Source organism: Parasteatoda tepidariorum, chromosome 2 (genome assembly GCF_982258835.1).
Source record: "Parasteatoda tepidariorum strain Cologne lab strain chromosome 2, Ptep-v5.0, whole genome shotgun sequence".
Taxonomy (NCBI): domain Eukaryota; kingdom Metazoa; phylum Arthropoda; class Arachnida; order Araneae; family Theridiidae; genus Parasteatoda; species Parasteatoda tepidariorum.
The window spans coordinates 102,109,657-102,130,604 of record NC_141756.1 but is presented as its reverse complement, the minus strand read 5'-3'; the positions used below and the strand labels follow the sequence as shown (position 1 = coordinate 102,130,604).

Below are 20,948 nucleotides of genomic sequence, written 5' to 3'. Positions count from 1 at the left end.
TTTTTTTTCAAGTTCTGGCAGAAAACAGGGAAAATTATTAAAAAGTGAGATTTTTTCTGTTTTCGAGAAATCGAGAATAATAGGAAATAAGAAATAGGGATAGAAATATCAGAAAAATAAAGTATTTTGTATTTATAATAAGCCTCAGGTTACAGTGCAAAATCTAAGAGGCACTCTATTCTATACTCAAACCTATTTTTCCTCTAAATTTCTTATTGAACATGTTTCTTATTCATTCTTTAATACTGCCATTCAGCAAAAAATTTAAATTGGACTACCCATTTTAGAAAAAGAAGTTTTATTAAATTATCCATAAATTTTTTTTCTAGTTTAAGACTAAAGTATTACTTATACCAAATGTCTAAAATAATTTCTAATTTTTTTGAAGTTTACGAAATTTTCTCAATCTTCTTTAAATTTAGGTTTAATGTCGATAATTGTACAGAAGTTTTAGATAGTTTTAACACAATTCTAGTTCCATATCAATAAATAGTTAAAATTATAAAAATATTAAAAGTATTTTTTTTATACTTACGATTAGGTCGGGGATACTTTTCCCTTTCCTTTCTCCAATGATTCAAAAGAGCAAAACGATATAAATCGCTTTTATCCATAATTCTCACTTTTTAATTTCACAAAAAGTCTAAACCAGCATTTGAGAAATCTCAAACAAGAATGAGTCAAAAAAAACTTTTTTAATCAGATGCTTCGTTTGCAACAATGTGAACCATTGTTAAAATAATATCTTGCATAAGATTTTTATATAACTCTCTATTAGTTTATTGTTGTAAAAATTTTAATGTTAAGTATTGTTGAAAATATTTTAAAAGTTGGTTATTCTAAATCCAATGTAAGAAAAAATAACATTAATGATAATTTCAGAATCAAGTTTAAAAAAACTGATTTCTTCCATATATTTTTATTTACTCAAATGATACAATTGACAAAAAAAAATTTATTTTAACTTTGCTTTATGCTCACTTACATTGTAACTATCATCTTTTGCACTATTGCTTTTATCTGTGTTTAGGTAAACTGGACCCTGTATTTCAGTGTAGCTATGCCGCTAGAGCTGCCAGATGACGAAGAAATCGTCGTATACGCTGTTCCCTACCTACTTTCTATGAGTGATTTAGTTGTAAATACACCCAAAAGGTAAACAAATTTGCTTTCATATCTTTCACGCAATCTAAAATAATTAAAGAAATAAACAAATAGCATTGTATTTATTGTAATTACATGTTACTACAGTCCCTGGCCATATTAGTCGACGCACTTTGAGATTCTATGTGAAATTATAATTATCACGTGATACTCTACAGCTGTATTGTTTTTACTCGGATTAAACCGGTTTGCACTTGCTTACGCTCTTGTATCCATTGGTTAACATTGTAATGCAATACGTTAAAAATAAATACAAATAGGAAGTATATAAAAAATCTCTTGAATAAAAATCCAATACATGTATGTTTAAATATTAACCCTTTGACGGTCAGGAAAATGAGCAGTTTTCGTTACATTAATTCGCGCAGTATTACGTGCAAACAGTAGTCGAAAGTGGCATCTGTTTTCCACCGCCGTTCTCCCGAAAATGTCACCCTTCTCTGGCGATGCCAACTGCTCCGTCTTCTGGAATTGTTATAATAAAGTGGTAGCAAATTATGTAGCAAATTTCGTTGGAGAAGTACAGTTACGCCTACTTTTTAATAGAGTAACCAGTAAATTGTTGCTTTAACGTTGCATTTTATATGTTACTTATAGTTTTTGATATTTAGTGGTGAAAAAATTACTTAAAAGGAAAAATACTAAACTGAAAGTAATTTGACTGTTTTTACGTACTTTTCGTTTTTAACATAGTCAATGCAGAATAATAATGGCGAACGAGCTCAGCTCGTCAGCGCGCATTGGGGAAAAATTTCACTACGCGAGTAGTGCTCGTTACTAACCATTACGGTCAAAATCTTGCTCCCGAGCGGAACTCGTTTGCGCGCATTATGAGGCACGATTCGATTGCGAGCTGAACTCGTTCATAACCGTCAAAGGGTTAAAGTATCGCATATAAACTTGTGCAAAACATGTCATTATTAAAAAACAACAGCGGGTCTAACAATTTGTTCTAATCATTATAATATAATGCTTGATATAATAAATATTCTACATTTATATAATATATCGTCAATTTATCCTATCGTCAAATTTATATTATACATCGCCTAGTTTAACCCATTGATACACGAGCGTAAATAAGTGCAAACCGGTTTCAGTCGCATAAAAACAATAAAGCTGTATAGTATCACATGATAATTAAGATGTTACATAGAATCTTATAGTGCGTCGTAATAATAGTGGCAATTTTGTACTTTAAAATGGTTTGTACTTGTATTGAAATGTACCTTTATTTTAAACATAACTATTTAATAAACTATTACGTATTAAAAATATCGAATGATTTTTCCCCCCATTTAGAGTTGTTGCTAACTACGTACTGTGGAGGTTCGTCTACAACCGTGTGAGTAACTTGGACAAGCGCTTTTTGATGAAGCAGCAGGAGTACTACAGTGCACTCTACGGTACTCAGTCTATATCTCCCAGGTGGAAGACCTGTACTGTGTACGTGAACAAGTACATGGGAATGGCTATGGGTGCATTGTTTGTCAAGAGACATTTCAATGAGAAGAGTAAGGAAACGGTACAAATACTTCCTCTTCCTTCAATATCTCCTTCTTCCTATTACTTTTTCTAGCATCAATTGCGATATATCACATTTTCTAGTATCAGTTGCAATACTTTTTTTCTAATATCAGTTACAAATCAACATATAACTTTTTTTAGAATCAGTTACAAATCAATATATGACTTTTTTCCAGTAACAGTTCTAGTATTTAATATGTTACGAATCAACATATTACTTTTCCTAGTATCATTTCTAGTATTTAATATCTGCTACAATCAATATATTACTATTACTATCAATATTTAATGTCTGCTACAATCAATATATTACTTTTTCTAGTATCATTTCTAGTATTTAATATCTGCCGGCCAGGTGACCGAGCGATTAGCGTGCCTGACTGCAAAGCCAATGGCTGCGGGTTCGAATCCCGCTCTGGGCATGGATGTTTCTCTCTATGGGTTGTCCTTTGTTGTGTGAATGTGGCTTAATATATCTATTTGAAGAAAAAACAAAGTAAATCGCAAATTACTTTTTAGTTAAAAAAAAAGAAACTTTGTCATAACTTGATAAATCTTTAGAAAGAGAGGCGAGAATTGATTGGCTAAAAAATTCAGAGGGAGAAAAAGTTCCAAAAATCCTACCGTTTTCCTCAAGCTAATTTTCGTGTCGTTCTTGTTCGTAGAAATTTAATTCGCACAAAAAAATGTCTATATATGAAATAAGTGGTAGTGCTTATTTGTTTATAACAAATGGATTTTTCTTTCTGTTACCTACTATTATTTTAACGTTAGAAACGAGCTATGATTTCACTTCAGGTCGAAATCTAAATCTGGATTAATATAGTAGAGTAGGTAGAACCATTTTGATTCTGCAAAGTAAATCTTAATAATGAAAACTCTTGTGTTATCACTTTTTTGGGGTATATTTCAGCCTCGTGATCTGTCACGCCAACTTCAATCGCCAAGGTGCCAAAAAGATTTTAAACTTACAAATTTAAGAAAAAAAAAACATGTAGATGTTAGCCCGGATGTGGCTACGTGTTATACCTTTCGAGTTGTTCCCTTTCTATGATGTTTGCTTTAGATTCTCGCCGGCCTCTGCCCGGAAGTTTTCAAGACTTGGCTATTATTCTGCCACAGATCGCGATACGGAAATCTTCCCTTCCCCCCCCCCTTTTTTTTAAAAAAAATTAGATTTAATAAAATTTCTTTTAACGTTAAACGTTAGGCACGGAGCCGCGATGGGTCAGGGTATGGAGCGTTCGCCTTCCAATGAGGTGAACCGGGTTCGAATCCCAGCAACGGTTGGTCGATAGTTCCGCATCTGGCTTTCACCGACCACAGTGTTGACGTGAAATATCCTCAGTGATAGACGGATCCTGGGTTAGAGTACCCTTGCCGTCAGGCTAACCATGAAAGGGTTCTCGTGGTCTTCCTCTCCATGTAACGCAAATGGGGTTTAGTTACATCAAAAAAGTCCTGCAAAATTTCTCTCTCCCAATTCTTGATCCAGGAATTCCTTTGCCTTCTGGATTGGGCTCAAAATTACAAGGTTACGTAGTTGAGCATTAGTAGTCGTAAACCCAAAAATTGGGTCAGCTGTTCAACAACGGTTATTAAAAAAATAAAAATAAAAAACGTTAGGCACGAGTAGAAAAGTATGTATACTTTCTAACTAAAAGCTTGGTAAGTAAGATAATAACAAACTAATAAACAAACAATAATAACTGTTTAAAATTATGATAAACAGTAATGAAACACAGAATAATTCACTTTTCGTGTGATAGTATTAAACTATGCATACTTTTCAACTATTTCAGCATTTCCGTAGTATCAGGAAATATTTTTTTTCTAGTGTTAACAAAAGTAGTGTATTGATATTTTACTAAATGAGAAATCAAAGAAATTCCACCACGTATGAATAATTTAAACAGGTATTTTAAAGATCAAATAGAGGTCCAAAGTGTTTATGAAAATTTGATGTGAAATCTATTTGTCTTAAAAATTCCGGCTTTAGTTCACTGATATGCCTCGCAAAAATCATATGTTAGAGGGTGTGTATAAGTGATAATGAACCACGTGTAGGTATAAAAATTTTAATATTTTTAACCACTAGTGAACATTAGGCTGATCTATTCTAAAAAAAAAGTATTATACATTGTGTGAATAGTGTTAATGCCATCTTTGTTACAGGCTGATGAAATGATTCTCGACATTAAAACATCTTTTCTGGAGATCTTAGATGAAGTAGACTGGATGGACGCTGAGACCAGATCTGCTGCTCGCGAAAAAGTATTACTCATTATTTGGAATATGTTATTTTTTGGGTTAGAAATTTTAAAAAGATGAAGCTTTATTTTTTATTATGTAGCGTAACTACCACTACGATTATTAAACTCAAATTTACTATATTAGAAGACACGTTATTTTGTTGAATTTCTTTAAGAACAAATTAATAAATGAAGGTAAGCGTAGTCTACGCCTACTGTAATTGAAAGCCTCTATGCGTTTTTTTTAAAGGTAGTGCTCTATGCGAAAGAGCCATTTAATAGAAAAATCTATGTCTAAAACTATGTTAAATTTATGAATATGATTGGTTTGTCTTATTTGCTTGTCAACCACTACAGATTCAATTCTCAAATATATATGATACATTTCTCTTAAATACATTTAAAGTGGAATTTGGGTTCATGTGCGCAACTGGTTCGTTTTTTAAATAATCTGCGCTGACTATTTCTAAAAAGCCGTTTGGAGGCTTTCTGATGTTAAGGTGATGACATAGTCGAAAAGCTCTTTCTCCACATTCGTGACCTTTTGGACGTGATAGAAGCTCGCTTAACATCGAAAGTAACGCCCACCTTGATTTAAACACGCCTACTTCGAGGGATGGTACACATTGAAAAGTTGACATGCTATTTCTGACATCTTCATCGCCGCTGTGACTTTCATAATGCGTAATCCTGCCATGGGTGAAAGCGAGACGGAAAAGCTGGTAGAAAACCCGTTTCAGTTTTAACATGTTTTCGGGAGGAGTTAAACTATTCTCTGATTTAATTAATCAGTTATATTTACTTTTCTATAAAGAAAGAAGCTGTTATATATATATGCTAAAATTGTAAAAAAAATTCGGTAGTTACAGAAATGTAATGTTTCTCGAAAAAATAGCTAGAATGAAGTGACTTTTGTTCCAGTTTTTGCTCTTTTCCGTCTTGCTACATATAGGCTTTCAGCCCTGAATCCTGCCATAATTTCTTATTTTGAAAACATTTTTTTCAGCGTTTGAAACTTCGCGGTTTATCTCAACTCATTTTTCTTCCAACTTTAAATTTTAAAAACACCCATGGAGGTAAAAATGAATTCGTTATTAATGAATTCGTTTCGCTCCCGCTATATAACGTCCGCTTGAAACAAAAAATTTGACTGCAGATCTAAATTATGTTCTTCATTTATTATTGTAGATAGAACTAGATTGTTCTTAAAAAATAAATAATTATAATAATAACAATTGATAATAATAATAATGATGATTATAAAATAAATATTAACCGCTTCCCTTTCCAATTTTTTTGAAATGTTAAAATCAACATATTTTTGTTTATTTTATTAATAAGTACAAGGAATTAAAACACAACATAATACGCAAGTTCTAAGTTGAAATTTAAATTTTTTTAAGTGCAAAAACATTTAGTTTACCATCTGTTTACTATCACGAATTATCTCGGGCAAATGAAAAAAGTTAAATATTAGTCTTTGTGTAATAGTTTTTAAAACGAGGGATAACACAAAGTGATATTTTCCAAACGACAATGAAGTGATACGAAATGCTTTTTTTTTGTTCTTTTTTTCGATGGAAATTCAGCAACTATAGTATAGACCAGAGGTGGCCAACCTGCGGCTCGAGAGCCACATGCGGCTCTTTGACGGATTATTTGTGGCTCTCGATAAATGTACCCGAGTTCCCTTTAAATTTTTGCGATATTATATATTAAAAATTTGTTATCGCTCCGTATGTATTACAAAATGTCTTTTAAATTACTGAGAACAAATATGAAAGACTAAGTGCAACGCTGTTCAATTCAAGGTGAGTTTTCCATTTCCAATATATTTATGACACAAAAAGCATCTGGAGAATTAGAATTAATAGAGATGCAAGAAGATCAAGCTTTACAATTAAAATATAAGTCGACGTCGATTACTGAATTTTGAAAATTTGAACCAGAATCGAAGTATTCTGAATTCAAAAAAGCTGATTGTAGAATTATTTCAATATTCGGAACAACGTACTGATGTGAATCATTTTATTTCACTTTAAAATTCGTGAAATCCAAAAACCGATCAGTATAAACTAACAAGCGTCTGAAAGAATTACTGAGAAGTGCTATCACCAATTATTCATCAAATTTTAAAGAATTATCAAGTAAAAGTAATTTTTAATATTTAAATTCAATGCACATATTTTGTACTTCTGCTTATATGTTCTCAATAAATATAATTTGTGTAAAAGAAAAAATTTAAGATCTTTTTTGCATACTTTGAATACGTATTTAATTGCGGCTAGCGAAAAAATTTTAAATTTTGAAAAATGACACGACTATCCAGGAGCTTGGCCACCCCTGGTATAGACAGTCCTGCAAAACAATCTAACAGAAAAACTCCTAAACAAAACATGGCAAGCTTCCAATCACAACAGATTATTTTTTTGTTTCCAACCAAGTAAAAACGCGATAAAACAAAACTTACTGCTACGCCCGAGTATTCTCGGGATTATAAATATTTGCAATATATAGATACCCGAGTTAACTCGGGATAAATTAGGGAAGCGGTTAATAATTGTGCAACCACTCTTTGTTTTTTGAAGAAGAAACTTATTGATACACAAGTGGGCGACCTTTGTGCTAAAATACAAACTGAGGTAAACAACGTTGAAGAGCACAAAAAATATTTATAAAAGCAGACAAATAGCAGAGCAGGCTGTTTCGGATGCTTAAAGGGCAACCTTCATCAGTGCAACAGAAAGAACAGCGAACATCCGAAACAGCTGTCTGCTTTTATAAATATTTTTTATGCTCTTAAACGCTGTTTACCTCAGTTTGTAAGAAACTTATTGTTTTAAGAACCGTGCACAAATATTTCAAAAAGTCTTTCATAGAAATTGATATTCAAAACTAAAAATTCAAGGCATTCAGAATAAAATTTACATAATTTCTTATTTTTTTAAAAAGAGAAAGGTTTGGAAAGTAAAATTTCTGTCTAATCAAACTAATTTGAATTTGGAATTAAGTTAAAAATTATTTTGAATCTATTTGCAGGCTATAATGATGAGCCAGAAGATTGGTTTTCCAGAATATATTTTGAACTCTGAAGAGTTAGATGCGGAATACGAAGGAGTGAGTAATTCGAATATTCTGTGACAAATTAAAATTTTGAATTAATGCATTTAATTTAGTAACTGCAAATTTTCGACATAAGGAAAAACGCTAGAAAGTTAGCAAAAATTTTTGCCTTTTTAAATAACATTTTTATAAATTAATATTGTTCTGAATTTTTTTGAGGAATGTAAATAATAAAATGTTTGGTATAGTAGTGCCCAAAATTTAAACGAAATTTCATGTTCTTTTTTAAAATTAAAATGGCGATAAGGAAATGGAAAAGAATTTTCTTTTTGTTATCAATTTCTGCATTGAAGTAGCAATTATTTAATTATTGGATAATAGCATTCGATTTGTGCATGATCATCGCTTGGTTAAAAAGGATTTAAGTATGATCATTTCTCAGATAAAAAGGATATCAGTGTGATAATTTCTCGGTAAATAAGGATCTTAGTATGCTTATTTGTATGTAATTTGCATACCTGCAACTTTTACGCATTTGGCGTAAAATTTTATTTCTACATTTAAAGTAGTAGTAAATTGTATGCTTTCCATATATTCCTTTCATTTATTAACTTAATTTATAATCTTTGTGCCGACTAGCCTGTATAGGGGTTAGGGAACTGCCCTTGCATCAGAAGAGTTCTGGGTTCGATTCCCGGGCAAGGCATGGATGTTCTTTCCTTCTCTGTACTATCTGCCCTTACTGTGGGAGCAACGTTGGCCCACCTAATGTGGTGCCCCTGAAAGAGTGGCCAACAAATCTGCCCTTCAGGTGCCTGTATGACCTAGGTCATTATTCAGGTGGGCATTGGAAAAAAAATTATAATTTTTGTTGACTACCACTATTATTAAAAAAAATTTAAATATATAAATTAATATATTATACAGAATAGATGTTTACAAATTCAGCGTATGTTTCTGCCTACAATTGTAATAAAAATACCATTTTACTTCCACCGGGGAAAATTATCCTCGAAAGGATTAAAATTTGGCAGGTATAAATTTGTATTACTCAGGATGCACACATCGATATTTTGACATTTTTGTATTTACCACAAAAAGTATATTTATACGAAAATTCTAAACTTCTTAATCATAAGACAGTATAATTACAGCTAAAGAAATTCAACTAGTTTTAACGGAGATCAGAGGGAAACTGTTTGTAAGAATTTAACAAATGATGACAAATACGTCGCAAAGTTGCATAGAACTTTAGTTTTAATTTCACTATAATTTGAAAAACTTCATCGAGAAGCTTTTACACAAACATTTAATTAAATATATTTTGGTAGATAAGATTTAGTGAAAGACATTCCCGAATTTTTTGTTTACCACTTCTTCAAACTTTACAGATTGGGATCACTGTGTGTAAATCTATTAATATATACAGTATTCAAATCTTTCAAGGATTGCGCAAACCGTGTTACCTTTTCAGTTCACTAAGTTAAAATTTAATAACTTTTTTGTAGAGAATTAAATTAAAATAATTTTTAATTTTCTTTTTAACTTTCTTTTTTGCCTTTTTTTTTCTATAACAATTTTGTATAAATTAGTATAATTTTTTATTTAACTATAATTATTATAAGAAAGTGTGCAATTTTTTCCAAACATGAATTTTTGTGTGAGGCAGTAAATGTTGTAAAAAAATATTGCTTTTTATATTAAAATTCAAAATTTTTCCAATGTCTTTTACATGAGCCGTGATGACTCAGGGGATAGAGCTTTTGCCTTCCAATAAGGTGTAACCGGGATTAAGTTTTAAATTTTTATTAGGTTTCAGTTTTAATAAGGGTTTCTTGATTTTCCTCTCCATGTAACGCAAATGGCAATTAGTTCCATCAAAAAGTCCTCCTCGAAGGCAAATTACTCCAAATACTTGATCCAGGAGTTCACTTGTCTTCTGGATTGAGTTCAAAATGACAAGGCTACGGAGTTGAAAATTAGTAGTCGTAAACCCAAAATTGAATCGGCTGTTCAACGATGGTTATAAATATAAATAAATATAAATGACTTTTACATCCAGATTAATGCTTCTTGCAAAATTTATTAAAATTGTTTATTTGTGTAGATAGAATTCAAGCCAGATACATATTTCGACAATGTTCTGTTGAATTTGAAGCACAACTCAGCAAGAGAGCAAATGAAACTGCGTACACCAGTTGACAGGAAACAGTAAGTATTCGCAATTGCTGAATCCTAAAATTCAATAAGCGTAAGTTTTATGTAATAGGTGTAAGTTACATTGCACCCTAACTTCCTCAATCATTCTTTAAAACTACTAAAAACTAATCAATTGAAAGAGAAAAAAAATTAAAAAAAACGTCTCGTGAATTGAGACATTATTCCACTATTTTGGTTGCAAATCTTCCCAGAGTCCGTCACAAATATTTAAGCGGTAATAAAGTGTGAAAGAAAGTGCGGATTTCCTTGATTTAATATCCACTCAAGTTTGATTGATTTTTAACAGGAATCTATATATATATATATATTTCTCTTACACGGCGACAAAAAAAAGCCTCATTACAACTCCCCGAATGGCAACGCTAGAAAATCGACCAATGATTGCTGCTAAAAATGTCACATGCCAAATCTAGCTGAAATGGCTCAACATATAGCGCTTTTAAAAACGGAAACTGGAATAACCAGAGAGAGCATAAGCTAGGCAGAAGTGAGTAGTCTTTGTCGATATATCTCTATTTTAGTATTTTGTCGAAAGCGCTTTTTTTTCACGAATTAATGTATTACGAATTTATTTGACGATTTTTGATTTATATCACGAATTTGTTTGTTTAACTAGAATTTATTTGTTCATGCAGGTTTTTCCATTGCAATTCGCTTATTTCAATTTTTAATAGACTTAATTATAGCCAATATTTTAACCTTTTTAAAGAGATATCTGTTTTAGAAATTTTATCTTAAGATTTTATACTATAGCACATTTATAATGGGTTTAACGAATTACATGTCATTTATTTGAATACAAATTTATTTTAATGACTTAGTATTTACCAAAAAGATGTCATTTTTTTTAAAAAAAAAGGTTGATATATGGATTTGAATGATTGTTTTGAATTCTTAGAATTTTGTGCATTTGCAATGTACTTAAGTTAGTAGCGAGCGAAGCGAGCTTGGTTTGCGAAGCAAACCATTAAGATTGCGCAGCAATTTTCGGGGGTTGGCGAGCGTTAGCGAGCATGGGGCGCAGCCCACTAGTTTTTATTTATTGTTACACACACAATTGCCGGCTTGTATTTCTCATTATCGATACGACGTGTAGAATGCGACGCTGATGAACAGATAACACAAGTTAGAGAAGGTCTGCACAAAAATACTTTCTAGTTAGGGTTACGATGGGATTCGAACCTTATATCTCCACCGTACAGAGCGTTTGCCGAAACAGTGATGCCATTCAGCCACGGAGACTTTTTTTTTCACTTTATACACATATTTTTATTTAATTACTATACAGACATATGCAGTTTAATTGTTCGGTATTATTTTATATAACTAAGTTACAAAAATATTGTGGTGATTAGAAACGTTGTATAATTATTATTTTTTTTTAACTGGAAATATATTTTACGATATAAATGTTTGCTACAACTTTTAAGTATTTTGGTGGAATATTGGGAATTCTGTACTAGTAAAGCAATATATTGTGGTTGCTAGGTCAAAGATACGTTACTGATTTCGGAATACATATTTAGCTATAAAAGCATGCGTGCTAAACTCTTCCATTTAAACGGAAGATTTTCTTAGATTAGAATATTTAAAAGTGATGTTTACCCCTTTGTTTTGGATTTACAATGATTTTTACCTCCTCAATACACAACCGATATAAAAATATATATATGATACCTAATGTAATGAAGTTTGTAAGGGGATATCCTTGCTCGCGAGGTCTTGCTGATCCGCCAACTTTCCTTAGTGTTTAGGTAGCAGGTTCGAATTCTGTCGTAATACTAGCTGTATGTATCTTTGTGATGTTCTTCTCAAACTTGAGCTGTTTGTTCTTCAAAATGAAACGGTTTTAAAAGCCGTCTTTGTAAAAAAGCACGCAAACCTAAATATGTATATGTAACAATAAATGAAATGTTTAAGTGTCTCCAAAATTTCAAACGCTTGAAATTTTGGAAATTAAAACGTTTTTTTGTCCACAATAGCGCAACTGCTTTTAAATATTAGAGGATTCCGTTTTCCAATTTAGATCAGGTTAAACTGTTGAAATATTTTTTTTACTGTAAATTCAGCCGTTTTACTGTAGTGTTTTGGATTAAATGCTAATAAAATATTGAAGAAAAGCCTGAAATATCGGGGGGTAGCCACTATCTAGGAAATATGGTCCCAATAGATTGGTGAGGAATTTTACTTTCTGGGTATTTCAACATGTCTCGAGAACTTTTTGAGCGAATTTAAAAAAATTTGCACACAATTATAAAATTCGGTTATCCAAAGATGATTCTATGGAAAAAATAACTTTTAGTGAATATCGATGTTTGACCTGGATAAGCGAGTTTTTATTTTTCTGATGATTTTGTTTGAGTTTCTTTTCTAAATTTGTTATTTGTATTTCATGTTTTTTCCTGGACTTCTATACAAAACCATCGGGGTACTGAGGGAGTTAATTTAGGCATTTGCTTCTCCCTCAATTAGAAATGGTTTTGCTTTATGGCTACCGGAGCCGGTATCCCCTGAAGACGTCGGCTTCGGTGTTCATATTTTTATTTCCTTCGTTTCCTTTATTACTTGATTTAATAACAGTCAAAAACATTTTGAATTGCAATGTAAAAATTTTTTACATTTTAAAGAACAAGGTAAAATGCAAAATTGGAGCAAGATCGGTGGAATAAGTTCCTGGAAAAACGAATTTCAAAGTTGCGACTTTTCAAAATTCGATTTCTCAAGAACTATTCGACCGATTTCACTCAAATTTTGTATTTTGCCATGTAAAAATACATTTTTTAAGATGACGTAAAAAAATTGTAAACCTTACGAATAAATTTTTTCAGTTATCATCAAATAAAATAATAAATGCATACTAAAGGCTAGATTTTGTGTAGAATTATCTTCGGATAGACCAACTTTATATTTGTGCACAAAATTTTTTCAATTTGCTTAAATGATTCTCGATATATTGTGAAATACGCAAAAAATTAAAGTTGAAAGGTTAACATTTTGGACCGCTCGCCTGATCAGCCTATTTGGACCATTTTTCCCAGGTTGCGGCTACACCCTATATTTTGAGGGTCTGAAATCCGAATTCGTCGGAAAAAAAGTATGTTAATCCAGAGAAAGTACGTTATTGTATCTGATTTCGTAACTTAAAATATCGTCCACACTAATTAGTAAGCATATTTGAGGTGACCCTCTCAAACCATTAAGGTTGAGTCCTAAAACGTGAAGATCCGAAGATTTCTCAAACTAAGTAAAAAAAAACTTTTAAAACGAAATGGATAAAATATATGTAGCTACCACTTTAATAATTGAAAAAAATTTATTTATAAAATTCTGAATCTTGTTGACGATAACACACCTCCATAGTTCTGAACTGAATAGCATTGCCTTCATCGGGTAGTCGCTATAGCTCTTAAAAGATATCATTTCAGCTTTTCTTCTGATGGAACCTAATCACAGGGCTGAAAGCGGGACGGAAAAGAGAAAATACTGGTAGAAGAACTATTTCAATATTAGATAATACTCGGAAGGAGTTAATCTATTCTCAACAATAACAATTCACTGTAAGGAAATGTATCACGGCGATGAAGCAATTCAATATGAAAATTGCATCCGTTAAAAACAATTGGTAGTTATGGATTTGTATTATTCCCGGAAAAAAACTAAAAAATGAAATTTATTTGTTACCAGTTTTTACTCTTTTCCGTCTCGATATCCTCTTTTCCGTCTTTCAGCCCTGCCATATCTCTATCTAAATGTGCAAATAATTTTGATACAAATTGAAATGTTTATATAAAACTTACGAATATTATCATTTCTCTATATGAACTTACTTTATATATATATGCATATATATATATGTATACATATATATATATATAGCGCTGCCAACATACAACAACGTTTTTTTAAAAATTTATACAAGTGGTATATATGTTTTAATTAATTACTTTATGTTCATTTCAACTTATTTGACACAACACTACATATAAGAAGTTTTGAAAGCTTTAGTTTTTAAACATCTACCACTCTATTTAATATTTTTCAAAAATTGTAGTAGTTGGCAGGCCTGCCAACTACTACATAATATATATAATTAATCATATTCAGTAATAGACAAAATTCTTTTAATATCATATTTATTAAATTTATAATAAATTACCTTAGCTACCACTGCGAAAAATATTTTCTAATACTATGAAAATTTCGTAGTGGTTAAAGAGTGTGATAAATTGTTTAAAAATGAGTCTAAAATTTTTTGAAACCGAAAAGTTAACAGCGAAAATATTATTTTTGTTTGATGGGTACGAAACATAATAAAAAACATGCCAGATTCCCAGGTAGTCATTCAATTTCATAATTTCTATGTTTTTATTTTGAGCTCCACAATTTTTAAAGCATATACCATAATAAAATTCTTCTGTTTAAGAACATAACAGTTAAGAGTTATGAAATACACATAACTGTTTTTCAGATGGGTCACAGCTCCTGCGGTTGTTAATGCGTTTTATACGAGGTCGAAAAATTTTATAAGTGAGTATATTTATATTTCCTTTACGAGAAGCTTTGAAGACTCCTAACGAAGTAATATTTAATAATTTTTTTTTCAGCGTTCCCTGCTGGGATACTACAGCCTCCTCTGTATCATCAAAATTATATTAGGTAATTTAAATTCATAACTTCTTTTGCCAATTGGCAAAATGGGTGTTGTTTTGGGTTTGATGGCGTGGACACCTTATTTGGACGTCGTCACACTTTTCAACTGTGTTCAAGAGTAATAGTAAACAGTGCTCATGCATCGTCATTGCATGCGTTGCTATGGCGACTGCTGCTGTCTGATAATTTTTTTAGAATTCTTTTTTTTTTCACTTTTAATTTTGTTATGAGTTGGTGAGTTTATTTTTAAGGTATGGGACCAGAGAGATCCCATAAATACTTCTTGAGTTGTGAAAAAAAATTAGACAACATCCATTTTGTCAATGGGTAACCTGTGATTGCCTTTCGGCGATTAAAGTTTTACTAAAAATTGATTTTGAAATTAAAGAAATTTCAATGATGAACCGTTTCTCTTAGATCTAAATAAGTGCAAATTATTTTTTTTAAATCTCATGTAATTAAAATCGATCATATTACAAGTCGTGATAGCATAATGTATGTATTAACTACTCTGAGTAGAACATACGTACGAGAAAAAAAAGAAGGTGCACTTGAAAATGCTAAATCTCTCTAGTTGTACTAATGTTTCATAAGAAGGCTGGAAATTTTATGTGTTGGAATTTTAATTTAATTTTAGCAATTAAGCTTAAGTGTTTTTCCCTGTAGATATATTTCTTTAAAAATACAATTATTTTTTTTAATCGTTACTAATTCGTTAAAATGTATCTGTTCTTCTAAATTTTTAATTTCGTACTTAAGTTTGCTAAAATGCTCAATGTATTAAAATGATCTTGATTTAGTAAACGCTCACAAAATCGAAATTTACTACAAAAATGTAATAAAAAAAGCTTTTTTTGATTAACGGTATATTGAAAATAATGCACACAAACAGGGTGTTTTTTAATGACTGCCTTTAACACGTCTTTTTAGATATTCTTGTTAAAAATGAAGTAAAGAAGTTATGTATTAGAATATCAATTTGGCATAATAAGCGGGGGGGGGGGAAAGCTATGGAAATCTTTTTGAGGAAGACAAAACTGAAAATAATCTGAAAAACAAATTGAGTCTCCGGAAATCAAAATATGTTTGATTTCAGTAGAAAAGCTGAGGAAAAGTTGAGACATATAAAGGCAGTTATTAAAAATACCTCCGAGTTTAATCAGGCAACCAAAATGATTTTAAAATTTTTAATCCCGCCTTACTCAGAAGTAATTCGTTAGATATCAAAAGCGTTTTTGTTCTTTCATTAGAATATTAATTTGAAATTTTTCAAGTGTGTACTTCTTTACTTATTTTTTTTAACGAATTTTTTTTTAATAAATAATAAATGGCCATTACGGAGTTATTTATCTGTTTAGAAAATCATTTTTAACTCGGCGTATCTCAGCTATCTTTCTTTCTCAGAGAATTATGTGCTTCTTGAATAACGAGCCCTAAATAAATTCATTGAAATATTTTCTTGTTTATATTGCAGATCTTTGAACTATGGAGGTATTGGAGTAGTAATTGGCCATGAAATCACACACGGCTTCGACGATAAAGGTACTATTTAAGACGAATTCATACGTTCTATTTCTTTAATTTGAATGACTCGTTGAGATGCAGTGCTAAAGCTTTCATTTTTAATTAATCAAAAAAAATATATATTACATTTTTCTTGCAATATTAATCGAAGTGTGTGCTATGTAGCTCCAGACTAATAATAACGAATAGTAGCCACTGGCTGCTAGAGTCACAAAAAATTGTAACCATTTTCAGATAAGTGTACGCTTAGCGCCAGATTTCTTGATTTAATATACACTATCTAGCCATTAATGACAGGACACCCCTTGAACGGCAGGTGGACTCGTCCTGGCGGAATAAATGCAGAACCTGTGGTGGGGGAAAGACCATTCGCAAGCAGGCGACGGCCATACGAGCGTTAACAGTGAAAATGAGTGGACGGCGAGAGCTGAATGAGGCGGAAAGAGACATGATCATAGGCTTCCACCGATTTGGTCATTCCATACGTGCCATCTCCGATAAGTTTCAGATACCACGGTCAACAGTTGGTGACGTCGTGTTGAAATGGGAACGAGAGGGAGTGTTAAAACCGCAGTCCCGACCCGGCAAGCCCAAAATAATGTCCGACAGGGATCGACGATCTCTTCGACGTGGAGTGAAGGCAACCCGACAAATGTCGTTGGACACTGTCGCTACCAACTTCCGGGCTGCATCTGGCACTGTTGCCAGTACACGAACTATTCGTCGGGAGCTGATTTCACAAGAATTCCATGGACGAACAGCAACACATAAGCCAAACATCTCTCCATCAAACGCCCGCCATCGATTTCAGTGGTGCAGAGCACGTCGCCAGTGGACAGTAGAACAATGGGAAAACGTTATGTGGAGTGATGAGTCACCTACATGTTGTGGCACTCTGATGGACGGGTGTGGACTTGGTGAATGCCCGGAGAACGGTACCTACCGGAGTGCATTGTCCCCACTGTGAAGTTCAGCGGTGGAGAAATTATGGTGTGGTCCTGTTTCTCATGGTTTGGTCTTGGACCCTTGGTGTTAGTGCGTGGAAACCTGAACGCAGAAGGGTGTAGAGACATCCTGGACAATTCGGCGTTTCCCACCCTGTGGCAACAGTTCGGTAATGGCCCATTTGTGTTTCAACACGATAACGCTACTATTCATAAAGCACATGCCATCACGGACTGGTTTGCTGAAATGGGGGTGCAAGAGCTTGACTGGCCATCCCAAAGTCCCGACATCAATCCAATTGAGCATCTCTGGGATAAGTGGGAGCGCCGGTTGAGGGCCAGACCACAACGCCCCAAAACCACCACTCAACTCTTCGCCATGTTACAGGAGGAATGGCGGGCAATACCTGCCGCCGTGTACCAACACCTAGTGGATAGTCTTCCTAGAAGGGTTAAAGCAGTGATACGGGCGCGTGGCGGCCCTACGCCCTACTGACTTGATACTAGCACCTCATGTATCCGAAATGAGGGGTGTCCGGTCATTAATGGCCAGATAGTGTATTCTTTGGGGGGGGGATGAATTTATTAGATTTAATTCATCATTGTTTTATTTGACTGTTTTTTCTTAAAAAAATATTAAATTTATGTTTTACAACATACTAGTAATTTTTATCTAAAAAATACGTAAATATTTAAATGCTACAAATAGCGATCAATTATAAATAGTTATTATCTAAAGATAAAGAATACTTCTAAAATATATCAGATATTTTGTTATTGGAAGGTGAGGAAATCTGTAATATAACTTGGTCAGAAAAAACTTAATCAACGAAACTGGTTAAAAAGAATAAATATTCAAATATACTTGATATTCATCGTGAATCGATTCCATCAAAAAGTAATTAATCAAAGGAGTTATTCAATGTGCGTATGTCAGAATATCGTATTAAAAACATCTCAATTTGAAAAAAATATATCGAAATCAAGAGTAGCAACTCTTAAAAAAGCTATAGAATCGTCGCAAATAGCAACAAAAAATTATCACATAAAACGTGATTCTATATTCGCATCTTATTATTGAATTGAAAAAGATCGAAATTTTAAAAAGCAAGAGGAAATTCATTGAAAAAAATGCTGGTAGGATCATCGAGATAAAACGAAGATTTACGGTGAGATCAGCATAATTATTATTCTATTATAGTCTTCTCATAGGCGCCATTTTTGGTGACTATATTTTGATAAATTGATTAGCCATTGGTGACTGCTAATCTAGAGCTATAGCAATAGCTTGGCAGATACTTTAAAGCTAATTGATGAATTCTTCAACTTTAGAAAGTTACAGAGTTTTGACTTCAGATACTTAAAAATTAATATTCTATAGTTTTTCATGGTAGACAAGAGGCTATAATTTTGCTTCGGTTAAATTCTTATGTTACTACAGTTCGTTATTTGGAAAAAAATCTATCTTTGGTTTTGGATTACAAAGCAATATTTATGCACCTTTTTTAATATTTAATTGAAAACAAAAAAAATAGGCTGGTTACGAATTAGTACATTATATTAGTTTAATAATAACTAATTTTGCCGTACCTATGTTCGGGAAACAGAGCTATTGATTTAGAATTGATTGATTAATTGTCCATCACTTATTTAATTCTAAAAGAAATTAAACTACTTTATGAATCTAAAAGCAGCACTATTATTTTATAAATAAAAATTGTTTTAAAGAATCTGTAACAATCATACCTGCCAACTTTTATGAACAAAATATTTTAAACTTTTTGCAGTGCTTAAACACATCATCACAAGATATCATTTATATATTATGCTAAATTTATTCATAGTAATTCAATTTATTTATAATTCAGCGACAAAAGCAGAAAATGGAAAAATACCATTTATTATTTTTCCATGTTAATTTTTTCTTATTAATATCAACTTTTTAATTAGTTTTAAGCACTTTTTTATGGTTTAAAAGGAGCTTAAATAGTTCGAAAAAATAGATATATATATATATATATATTTTAAAAAGCTGAAAATTCTGCTTACAAAAATTTACTGCTGTAAAAATCCTACAATATAAAAATGTTTCGGTCATTCACAAATGAATTAATAAAAAATATTTATTTTATCTAAATTCCTTAATTGATTTTTCTGTAGGTTGAGGGCTTATAACTTTCTGTGAAAGAATTATTTCAACTTTGCGTATCTTAAAACACAAAATAAATGTGCACAGATTAGAACCGAAGTTCTTAAATAGTTTTTCGCGGAAACCTAGGGTGCACAGACTTAGGACTTTTTTTTTTTTTAAACCAATAATGAGGTTTGAAACACGTAATTAATTGGACTTGACATTTAATAATTTTTTCAATTTGATTTTTTTTAAATATATAAAGTGGTGGTAAATTTATACTCCATTAATTTATTTTTGATTTAATAAATTTTACTTACAGCAATTTTATTCACCACCAAATATAAACAAATTAGAACACCTGATAATAGTTCAGAAAAATTAAATATAATCTAAGATAAAAATAATTAGTAAGCATAACTTTCTTATAAAACTGCCACTATATATTTTGAAAAGAAATCTGATATATTTTCAATATTTTTTGGTAATGTTAGGAAGCGTGTATGTATTAAATTATATGTATTTATGTTATATATTCTACTTAGATGTTGCTTAATTGTTATCACTCAATGCAATAAAAAATTCAAAAATTAAATCAATACAATATTTTTTAATAAAATTAACGGTAGTTTAAAAAATTGTAATATTTTTTTACTTGTTCAACTAATCTACCTCTCCCCTATTTTTTGTTATGGGGTTGAACAAAATAAAGGAAACACTTCTATACTGACACATTTTTTGATCTTTCTCAAAAACTACTTAGAGAATCAATTTATAAATTTCGAAATGTTTAGGTTATGCGATTTCTCATACTTATCAATGAAGTTTAAAGCTCTTAGAAGTTTGAGGGACCGATAACAAATTGCAAACGGAAAATAGTGTTTTTGAATATGCCAAAAATAATATAGCAATAAATTTGTAACTTGTAACAGTTAGTTTGGTTATTATATATGTTATAATTTCACAAAATTTCGTAAATCTAGCTTAAATATTTGTGGAGATATGGAAATTTTTTTTATATAAAAACAAATATTTTTGTCTTACGCTGTAACTTTAAAAATATTCAATAAAATTAAGCAAAATTTTTGGAGCTATTTAAAATCAATAACGAAATTGTTTTAAAATTTGAGGAAAATTCGATTAAAACCGGGAAAGATATGAATAATTAAAGTAGCTCTTTTATACTGAGCATGCATAGGAAATATTTAAATGTATTTTCTTCTTTAATTTTGTAATGAATCGTATTTAGCAACAAATTAAAAAAAAAGTCCGATTTTTAATATTTTAAAAATACTAAAAGTTTCAAGCAATTTTCTAAAAAGTTTCCGTACTCTTCAAAAGAAAGCTCAAAATGATCTGAGTTTTCCACAAATTTAATTTTGTACTATTAAGCCAGATTTATAAAAATTACACCGACTTTTTGGGAATCATTCCCCACAAAAGTATATTTTCTTTAGGATCTTTTCTTTCCTT

The 20,948-nt window shown here is 31.4% G+C and overlaps 1 protein-coding gene across 2 annotated transcripts in view; it reads left to right on the top strand.

The window, feature by feature from the left end:
* LOC107442754 (neprilysin-1) overlaps nt 1-20,948 on the top strand; it is a 99,498-nt gene that overhangs the window by 68,161 nt on the left and 10,389 nt on the right. For both annotated transcript variants that reach the window (XM_087157909.1, XM_087157910.1), the window contains exons 10-17: nt 1,031-1,155; nt 2,467-2,689; nt 4,867-4,965; nt 7,983-8,060; nt 10,114-10,217; nt 14,695-14,753; nt 14,831-14,882; nt 16,351-16,418. In XM_087157909.1, the coding sequence (XP_087014035.1) occupies nt 1,031-1,155; nt 2,467-2,689; nt 4,867-4,965; nt 7,983-8,060; nt 10,114-10,217; nt 14,695-14,753; nt 14,831-14,882; nt 16,351-16,418 (808 nt within the window). The remainder of the gene's footprint in view (nt 1-1,030; nt 1,156-2,466; nt 2,690-4,866; nt 4,966-7,982; nt 8,061-10,113; nt 10,218-14,694; nt 14,754-14,830; nt 14,883-16,350; nt 16,419-20,948) is intronic.